General features: G+C 34.4%; 1 protein-coding gene across 1 annotated transcript; it reads right to left on the bottom strand.

The window, feature by feature from the left end:
- Nucleotides 1–6,421: 6,421 nt before the first annotated feature.
- On the bottom strand, nucleotides 6,422–10,165 carry LOC113396899 (carboxylic ester hydrolase-like). The gene is made up of 3 exons (XM_026634979.2): nucleotides 9,989–10,165; nucleotides 7,504–8,771; nucleotides 6,422–6,714 (listed from the first exon to the last, which is right to left on the bottom strand). Exons 1-3 carry the CDS (start codon nucleotides 10,163–10,165, stop codon nucleotides 6,528–6,530), a joined length of 1,632 nt encoding a protein of 543 aa, XP_026490764.1. The 3' UTR covers nucleotides 6,422–6,527.
- Between the last annotated feature and the right edge of the window lie 651 nt (nucleotides 10,166–10,816).

Genomic DNA, 10,816 nt, shown 5'->3' with positions numbered 1-10,816 from the left:
TTTTCATGTGCTTAATTTGTGTTTAAAATTCATCTCGTGCTCGGCGGTGAATGAAAACATCGTGAGGAAACCTGCATGTGTCTAATTTCAACGAAATTCTGCCACACGTGTATTCCACCAACACGCATTGAAGCAGCGTGGTGGAATATGCTCCATACCTTCTCCTCGAAGAGAGAGGAGGCCTTAGCCCAGCAGTGGGAAATTCACAGGCTGTTAATGTAATGTAAAAAAATTACGCATAATAACAATAATCGGAAAAATAGTTCAAAAACGGTGAAGACTATATTAAATTTTGGTACGCAATTGCGCATTTCATTAAATTATTTTTATGAATTAATTAAATTAGTCACGCCTATATTAACGATCAATCAATTATTAAATTGGGCACGCCTATATTAACGATCACGTGTTTGATTAATTCGTAATGAACTCAATTATAAAATGTTAACAAATTGATAATTAATATATCAGCAAGCAATGTTTTTGATGATTCTGTGATATTTAAAAATATGGATTGATAGACATCGATTCAATGTGTTAAAATTTAGCGATCGTTTTATGACCTTCTAAAATTCGTAGGTTTATATTTTTAAATATTATCTCTTCTTATAACTTAAATGCACCTAATCTCCCGGTTCATAATCCGTCGTTCCAGTTTCAGTTTCTATGTTTTCCCATTCAAGCTTCCGTTCATGATCATACAGATAGTACATTGTTGTCTTTGCTCGGTCACTGGTTCGCCCACCACAAGTAAACATTTCTATATTTACATATATAGAAATAAACTCGATGTTTTACATAAATATTATCAAAGTTCGTTAGTTCAGTTAGAGCATAGCAACTGTTGGTATCAAATATTTTTTGCGGATTGTTAAATGTCGCAGTTGACAAATCAGTACTATGGAGTATTATGTTACTGCTTAGGTCCATAATACTGATTTATATTTATTTGATTTGATATCAATCCGCAACTCTCCGAGTCTCTCTGAGGGATCGCAGGAATGAGGTGATCCGTCAGAGAAACAAAGTCATAGCCCACCGGATCAGTAAGCTGAAGTGGCAGTAGGCCGGCCATATTTGTCGTAGAACCAATAACCGTTGGGGAAATCGTGTTCTAGAGTGGAGACCGCGTCTTGGCAAACGTAGTGTAGGACGTCTTCAGGCAAGGTAGAGTGACGATTTGCGCAAGACGGCTGGCAGGAGCTGGATGCGAGTTGCCGAAGAAAGACCAAAGTGGCGTGCGTTTGGAGAGGTCTATGTCCAGCAGTGGACGAATGTGGGCTGATGATATATATATATAATATTTGATAGCAACAGTTGCTATGCTCTAACCGTAACATCCCCACTGATGACAATGCAATTGAATATATTCAGTGTTCTTGTAAATCCAAGGTGGCCTTCGCCACAAAATGGCGGATAACATATTTTTTCATAACCTCATAAAATTGTTATCAAATGAAAGGGCATGACTACTAGAATATTAGAGACCATTACGTCATGAGTCAAGAATTTATTTTTAAATCTGGTCAATGACCCAGATTCATGTAAAGAGCGGTGCGACGATTTGTACCTAATAATTTTTTTTTTAACTTTTAGTACATAATCAATATAATCATTATATTTCTTTTCGATAAAAATGTTCACCTTAATATCCTTTTTTTACCTATTTTATTATGACTAATATTCGACTATTAAGGAACTATATTTTGTTACAAAACTACTCGCACTACCAAAATCTTTCAATGAATTATAATTCTGATATAAAATATAATGTTCAATAATTGTTATGTAACAATATATTAATCACTAGTTGCCCGTTGACTACGTTTGGGTTTCAGAGTATACTTTCTGGAATGTCAAAAACTCATAAAGTCCCCCTCCCTTTATAATATTAGTTTTAGTATACTTTCAAGAAAAGAAACATTTCTTAAAGGCCGACAACCTGCAAGCCTTTGCCTCTGAACCTTTCGTTTCCCAGTAGAGTATTATAAAATTACTCGTCCAATGCCGAGGAAGGTTCATCAAACAATTTAACCTCTCTCCTATTAATTACGTTATTCAAAAATAGTTTTATAAAGATTGAAGGAGCGGCATCGTTAGGTTAATTGCTTTCAATTATCACCTCTGTAGGTTCTAGGGAAAAGATGCCAGTATCTCATTTCTTTTACTTATCTAAATGACAAAGTTCTGTACAAACTCTCGCTCTCTTAAGTGATGTTCGAAAACATTTGACGTTTTCAACTGTTTTTAACTCATTAAAATGAGCTTAAACCAATTTCCAAATTTCTAATAACTGAAATGAATTTCTATATCAAATATTATTCCTTAATTATCCCTTTTGAAGGCGAATTTTAAAAAAAAAAAGGTACGTCATAAGATTTTAACCTTCCGTTCCGACCTTCGCGGTAGAGTTTTTTAAATCTGCCTTATATACGATGCAATGAAAAAAAAAAACGTGATTGAGTTACAATCTGCGAAGCTATCGAGTAACGTAAACAAAAAGGGTCATATTGGTAAAGTTTTCTTTCATACCTGGTGCCTTTGGAACATTAAGTTATTGTTAAATAAACATCAACCAATAATTTCATGGAATTATGATTAAGTGGAATCATTGCTATGAAGTTTTTTTCGGTAAAAACGTGAGTTGATACTTTTAAATGCAAATAACTTTTTATGAACAAGTATCGAAAGAACTATGTATAATTAATTCGAAGAATTCGTAAATGGAAAAATAAATTAATTTTTACCAAAACGACACTTACAATTCTAGTATGTGTTTATGCATTTATAAATAAATTGACGTTTTAAAGGCTAAATGTTGAAACATATTTCCATAACAATAAGAACACCAGTCCAACAGAATCGGCTTTGCTCTTCAGATACCTCATCATCGATTCGGTTGATAATAGTTTGTAATTTCATACAGAGTTGGCGATAGACTTAACGGTGCGGAAAATTCTTTATAAATAAGAGTATTATCGATATCGATGAGATCGCTCATCTTAATCCAAGGTGCAGGGGTACAAACAAAACCCAGGCGCCGCACTAATGATTTGGAACATTGAAGTTGGAATATTTTTTAGGTTGAGGGGAGATCGACTTTATAATGCTGCACGAGCGCTTGGTGTTTTTAAAACGGGGTTGAATACGTCATGTAATTTGCAGCAAAGCAGCTACAATTTATACGATTTGTTAGGACGCGGCTGCTGTCAGTCTTTTTAAAAAAAACTCACAAGTACTACACTACACTTTTAATCAGAAAGAAATTACAGATGATTTTAGAATTGTCTCAAACTCGTCAGGAAAGATTAATTTTGAATCGATGGCACCGGTAGACTGACTGCGCCACGCGGTTGCAACAAGTTTTATAATAGTCAGAAATGCACACGTTGGCAATAACTGCGGAATAATTCTGAATATAACAGAATGCACACGTTTGCAATAACTACGAAATAATTCTGAATATAACAGATTCTTTGTTCTTTAGCTTCTCGATGCGTATTCCATAAAGTTTTTATATTCATGATAATAATAATAGTAATGACACTCACAAATTACAACAGGAACCCAGAAAATGATGAGACGAAATGAACCAGTGGTTAGAACGCGTACATCTTAACCGATGATATATTTTTTTAAAGAATAGCAGCAATGCCCCAAACGATGAGTGTATGGTTCCTACCCATACGGGCTTGCACAAAGCCCTACCACCACGAATTACGTACGATACCTTAGTATTCATGTAACGAATAATTTTACTTTCTGAAAATTACTCTCTCGAATAGTCAAAAACAGTCTAATATTTTCTAAATTGAATGAATTAAAAAAAATGTACTAGTGCCCCAAATTAATTAAGGAATTACTAATATTCCTATGTACCCCTCCTTTTAAGCTTAATACTTGTGTTAGGAGTGGGGACGACAATAGCCCAAGGGGTCAGGAACGATCCTGCGATTTTTTACAACGCTAGGCGACCTTTAAGCCATTGCGCTATTGACGATAATTGCGGGTTGAAACCACCATGATGATGACTCTAATTTCAATGAAACTGCCACATGTGTATTCACCAGACAGCATTGAAGCGTGGCGGAATAAGCTCGAAACCTTCTCCTCAACGACAGTTGCCTTAGCCCAGGTGATGGACATTTATAGGTTGTGACTCTACTTTACTTTTACACAGAAAATTCCATAAAAAGATTATTTCTTATAATACAGTTTTATTATAGTATTCATTCCAATTTCGATGATATCATGAATCCCTAGAAATTTTATACGAGAAGTTCGTAATAAAGTCGCGCTTCAAGGAAAGGAACGAAGAATGGATGAAGCATTTATATGGATTTCTTAATATTACACACAATAGAATATAATATCATGGCTGTACCTATTTACAATGTATCATGAATTATAGAAGATTTTAAATAACATCATATAATTGAACAGTAGGATAGGGTATAACAGCAAAGTGCCTGTGTTATTAATACTCACAAAAATCCAAACAATTAAATTAAGAAAAAGAAACTTCACCTATGTCTTAGGTAACCTAGAATTTCGATTCATAAGTAGCCTTAAATTATATCCATCTTAGCTTTGCAAATAAATAAATTTAAAACAAACTCTCTCTCTCGGCCGAAGGACATCCACTGCTGGACATAGGCCTCCTCCAAAGATCGTCACAACGACCGGTCTTGGTGCCGCAACCAGCAGCTTTCCGAGACCTTCACCAGGTCGTCGGACCACCTTGTGGGCAGCCTACCTACAAACTCATTGTAATAAAACTGCAACTATACTAATATTATTATTTTTATTTTTTCAATGCTCTCGTTTTATCGAGGTTTTATTTTCCGTTTTTGCGGGATTTTGTCCAAACAAAAACGGTTAGGACTGACTACCTAATCATTAGATAAGAATTTCCGAACAATTCTACATGTATGAGTATGACTGCTTTCCGTAATAAAAAAAAAGTGAGTTTGTGAATACCAAGCGCCTGTAAGCTGTCATTGCAATAAAACTTTGATTATTAGGGCGTATTATTCTAAAAGTATTCGGCTTCTTTCGTCTCGGCGGCATTCCCCGCGTTTTAGGTATTGGTCGTTAGGTACTAGGCACATAAAAGCCTTCTTTCAAATTCAAGCTTGCTTCTTACCAAAATTTATTAAAACAGTTCAGTGGTTTGGCCGTGAAATAACAATGACAGACGTATAGATAGAATGACTTTCGCATGTATTGCAGTAGTATAGTATAATTAGTTTTAACTCTTTATTCATAAACGGTAGTAACATTAACTTTAGTCTTATAAAATGACTAATGAATCTTAATGCTTATGATATTACATATAATATATTCTTACTGCATAATCTATCCACGCTGCTCCAACCCGCATTGGAGCAGCGTGGTGGAATATGCTCCATACCTTCTCCTCAACGGGAGAGGAGGCCTTAGCCCAGCAGTGGGAAATTTATAGGCTGATTATGTATGTTTATGTTATAATCTATCCATACCTTGTACTGACTACACTAAAAAAAGATCCATGCGATCTTTTTTGTTTCAATGAGGCTTGTCAGAGGCAAATTTTAATTGTTTTTGTTGTACTTTTAATTTTATTTTTGGAGGTTTACAATTGTTTGTGTTAAACCTTAAGCCATATCTTTGTCTAAGCTTGTGCTAGTTTAAGTTTTTATTATTAATTTAAGAGTGTATTATTTTGTTTTGTTATTCAATTGTGTTGTAAATACCTGTAATGGTGTCTCACACTGCACCGCCCCCTGTTCTTTTGATTGCATTGTTTTTGTGAATACTAATATTGTGCGTTACCAATAAATAAATAAATACAGCTATGTCATTGTTAAGTTTGTGTTTGTTATATTAGAGCGACATATGGTGCTCCATATTCAACGTGCAAACCGCCATTAAAATAAATATCTCCTGACTCTACCTGGCTTATATGTACTAAGAAATATGTTGTTCTGTATTCAAGTACAATCATTTTTTTTCAAAAGCAGCTGTTATATATCCTCGAACAAAAAACGCCGCAGATTGGTTCTGCCCTATAAACCACGAACAAAACTATACGAAAACACAGAACAGTCTCGTGAACAAAACATTCGTAGATAATGTCGAAATATCGAGCTCCACCAAATAAAAATAAAAAACGTGGTAAATATCCCGTTTCAAATACTTATAGTAATTTTTGATGCTATTGACGACCAGGGAATCACTTGCCATTGCCTTGGCTTGGCTTTCTTATTGGCTCATATTTGATACCATCATAACCGATTTATTTTCTTCATAACAAGTTTCAAATATTTAATCTTATTAAATTAAAAATAACAAAATAGGGATATTGAAAAAAGAAAATTGTTTTTAAATTATTCCTTCATTTATTATAATACATACATATTTATTAAAGTTTTATTTTTAGTTATCCTATAAATCTTTGTTGAACTTTCGATAAAAAATTGTAAAAAATAACTAAAATATTTTATGTTATAAAAAAGTCAGAACACCAAGCGTCACGGATGTCAATGTTAATAGTAAGGGAATGGTGGAACAGGCACTCTGTAGTATTTTTCATAAATTTCGTCCCAGAAGAGAGCACGATCTTGTATAAAATGCTTTTTCAATGTTAGGTTTCTATCTATGAACATGAAGGGAGTTCTATTCTCGCCTACAGGAGGCCATGGTGTGTGTGAAGAACCTTCTGGAACAGGTTTCCTGTAAAAGAATTTTACTGACATTATACCCAAAAAAATATGTTTAAGGATACAGTAAAAATAGTATTCATTGTTTTTTATGGCCTAGTTTGCCGGAGCATATGGACCACCTGATGGTAAGTGGTCACCACCGCCCATAGACAATGGCGCTGTAAGAAATATTAAACATTCCTTACATCGCCAATGCGCCACCAACCTTGAGAACTATGATGTTATGTTCCTTGTGCCTCTAGTTACACTGGCTCACTCACTCTTCAAACCGGAATACAACAATACTGAGTACTGTTGTTTGGCGGTAGAATGTCTGATGAGTGGGTGGTACCTACCCAGACGGGCTTGTATAAAGCCCTACCACCAAGAATTCCGCGCGATACCTTAGTGTTAATGTAATGAATAATTTTATCTTTCTGAAAATTACTTTCTCGAATATTTAATACTAGTCGATAGTCAAAAACTCTTTAATATTTTCTAGACTAAATCAATTAAAAAAAAAAAGAATTGTACTAATGCCTCAAATTAATTAAGGAACTACTAATATTCCTATTTACCCCTTCTTTTAAGCTTATTACTTGTATTAGAAGTGAGGACGACAATAACCAAAGGGGTCAAGATCGATCCTGCGACTTTTTACATCACTAGGCGGCCATTGCGCTTTTGAAGTTTGAAACCTTATTGAAATTTACCCTAGTTGCTGTGTATTCTTCCAGTTTGTAATAAAAACAATTAGTTAAATATGTTGATACTTAATTATTATGGCTCACTTGTTAATTTTATAAAAATAATTTCTTACCCAGTCGTAATAAAATTAAGCCACAAGTCTCTTACAAGCACTTTCACTTTTTTGTATGCGTCTGATAGCAAGTGTTCATCCTTTAAATCCATGATTGCATTCGTTTGCGCAACGTGGGTCGCACCGCGTGTGTTTGTGTGTATAATATAATCACTATTCTCATCAGCATATCCGTATTCATACAAGTATATTTGATTATTTCCAGCTTCGACTTGTAATTTAACAGCTTTTGCCGTTCCATACGCAAACATCGCGTCAGTAAAATATTGTACATACTGTAAAACATTTCGTTCGCTTACTGGTTCATCGCCAAAATAGAAATGCTTAATTTTTTGTACAACGTATTCCTTTTCTTCTTCTCTTTCAAAACCCAAATCTTCCGGAAGAAAATCCGCAAAGTTATCATTCATCATTGTCTTCCACTTGTCGAAATTCGTTAAACGAAATATACCTTCCATTTCAGTGACCCCATAAAGCATCGGTACCTTAGGATAGTTACCACTTTTTAATATATTTGCTGGATAATCGTCGAGGAACATGTCCTGACCTAAATAACGTTCGATACATGGAGCAAATACTGTGGCAGAATTAGGTTGATTTCCAACATCAACAGAGTATAGCTCTTCAAATGGAATACTTTTATAAAAATCTTCTAAAGCAGTTATATTATGAACGTCATCAAAGTTTAGCTCTTTTGCAATCATCTTGGCATTAGCAATTGGATCGACCTGTACACTAAACGAGGCGGTGTTAGAACCACTTTCTGGGATTACTTTATGAAATAATCCTCTCGCAAGTTTAGAGATCATGACAAGATCGACAGCTGAAGATCCCGCACTCCATCCATTCAATGTGACATCATCTGGATTACCACCAAAACTAGCAATATTCCTTTGTACCCATCGTAACAATGCAATTTGGTCTTTCATACCAGCATTACCAGGTACATCTTCGGTTCCAAGACAAAGTAATCCATGAGCGCCGATGCGATAGTTAAAATTAACTATAATAATTTTCTTACTATTTAACATATTTATTGCTGTCCTTACATTACCATAACCATATTGATATGACCCGCCGTGGAAATAAACAACGACCGGCAAGTTTGTTTCTTCAGTATCAGGTATGTAAATGTTCGTAATGAGACAATCTTCTTGAGGATTCAAAACGACGCCCACGGTATCGCGATCCCGAATCTTTTGTGGACAAATTACGTACTTCTGAATTGCTTCGAAGGGTTCATCCCAAGACGGAGGGGGAAGTGGTGGCTGTAAATATCATCAAAACTTTAAAATATTAACGTAGATTCATATTACATGATCTTAGTTGTTATTAGTATTTTGATTGGATAAATTAGTTTTATATTTTATTTTTATATATTGGACAACATCACATACATTACTCTGATCCCAATGTAAGTAGCTAAAGCACTTCTGTTATGGAAAATCAGAAGTAACGACGGTACCACAAGCACCCAGACCCAAGACAACATAGAAAACTAATGAACTTTTTCTACATCGACTCGGCCGGGAATCGAACCCGGGACCTCGGAGTGGCGTACCCATGAAAACCGGTGTACACACTATTCGACCACGGAGGTCGTCAAACACATTAGATTTTGAAAATTTAAGGGTTGTGTTTGCACTTTCGATTATATAATCTTAACTTAATTAGGAATGAGCATATTTGCTTTATTCAGATCAGCTGACACGAGGAGTTTTCTTTTTATTTTATGATATCGGTAGGCGGACGAGCAAATGGGCCACTGATGGTAAGTGGTCACCACCACCCATAGACAATAGTGCTGTAAGAAATAATTACCATTCCTTACATCACCAATGCGCCACCAACCTTGGGAACTAAAATGTTATGTCCCAAATGACTATTTTACAATATTAATTTATATGTGTAACTAACAGTGAGTTTTTTGCCCAGAGGATCGGAATATCGATAAAACGGGGAAATGCTAGAATTCTTGCCACAATTCCATGCGGTCACCATTTACACAGTAACTATTTTTAATTCATATTTGTATATATTTAAGGACTTAATGTTGATAATTCTTATGTAAATAAATAAATAAATAATTTTATGTTCAAATATGTATATATTATATACACTGAGTCAGAATGATAATTCTACTGAAAAGAACCGGAAAAATACTCATTAGTATATTTAATGAAATTAGTTTGTCAGTACATATATTGTATTTGTGATTTAATTAACACATTTGTCTAAATTCGCAGAATTGACTAACTTGTGATGTTTTCGCCGTTTCCTCTGAGCATCATCTAGACTTTGAACCATTGTAATATTATAACATCTAAATTAATACTGTAACGTGACAATTGAAAAGTTCTTATGCTTATTTGAATTAAGAATATTTTGATTTTTGATTTTGTATCGTACTTAAGAATTTTTAACCTTTTGAATTTAATAACTGGCAAATAAAATTAACTAATAAAAAAATTAAACGTTCACTTACCTTAAACTTATTAGGACCGATGGGTGTTGTAGCGTACGGTATCCCGTAAAATACGAAATGGCCTTCAGGCGCTCTGTACCCCTTGACGGGGCCTTGATCGGTACCAACTATACGCCATGATTGATCCGCTGTGGCTGTCACTGCGCACACGCACACCACAAGTCCTTGCAGCCACATCTCTAAAATAAATTAATGAAATAATTATATTTATATCAATATCAAAATCTGATAGTCATAGTGATTACTGATCGTTGTTCGTTTCATTTCTGATCGCTTTATATGCTATCTCTACATATATATATATATATATATACATAATAAAAATACCACACACTGATTAATCAAGAAATCTCAGAAACTATAACCTACAAACTTGAAATTTGGCAGTTAAGTTCCTTATAGGGTGTTATAGTTTATAGGATTTTATGAAACTGTACTATTAAGGGGGTAAAACGGGGTTTAGAAGTTTGTGTTTTATATATTTCGCGCGTGTAAAGCAGCAGGTTCAGCTATAGTAGATAATATCATTCTCATCGCGTTCGATTAAATCTCTTAATATTAATGTATCGGCGTAAATTGCAATGGATTTAAATTTCATTTTCATTTCTGAATATATTTTAAGAAGCAAATTATATGTATGCGTTAGAATAAAATAACTCAATTTTAGAGTACCTATATTACATAATGTTATGGCAACTATGAATGATATTTAAGTACAAAATCGCATGGTAGATATTCTGGCATAGAGTCCATTGTTTTCCGTGCTTTCCAAGTCAAACAGGATATATTGTCAACTGCGTAAATCAATCATACTAATGATTTTATAAC

This window comes from Vanessa tameamea, chromosome 21 (genome assembly GCF_037043105.1).
Source record: "Vanessa tameamea isolate UH-Manoa-2023 chromosome 21, ilVanTame1 primary haplotype, whole genome shotgun sequence".
NCBI classification, from domain to species: domain Eukaryota; kingdom Metazoa; phylum Arthropoda; class Insecta; order Lepidoptera; family Nymphalidae; genus Vanessa; species Vanessa tameamea.
The sequence above is the reverse complement of the archived record's forward strand: the minus strand, read 5'-3'. Positions and strand labels throughout refer to the sequence as shown.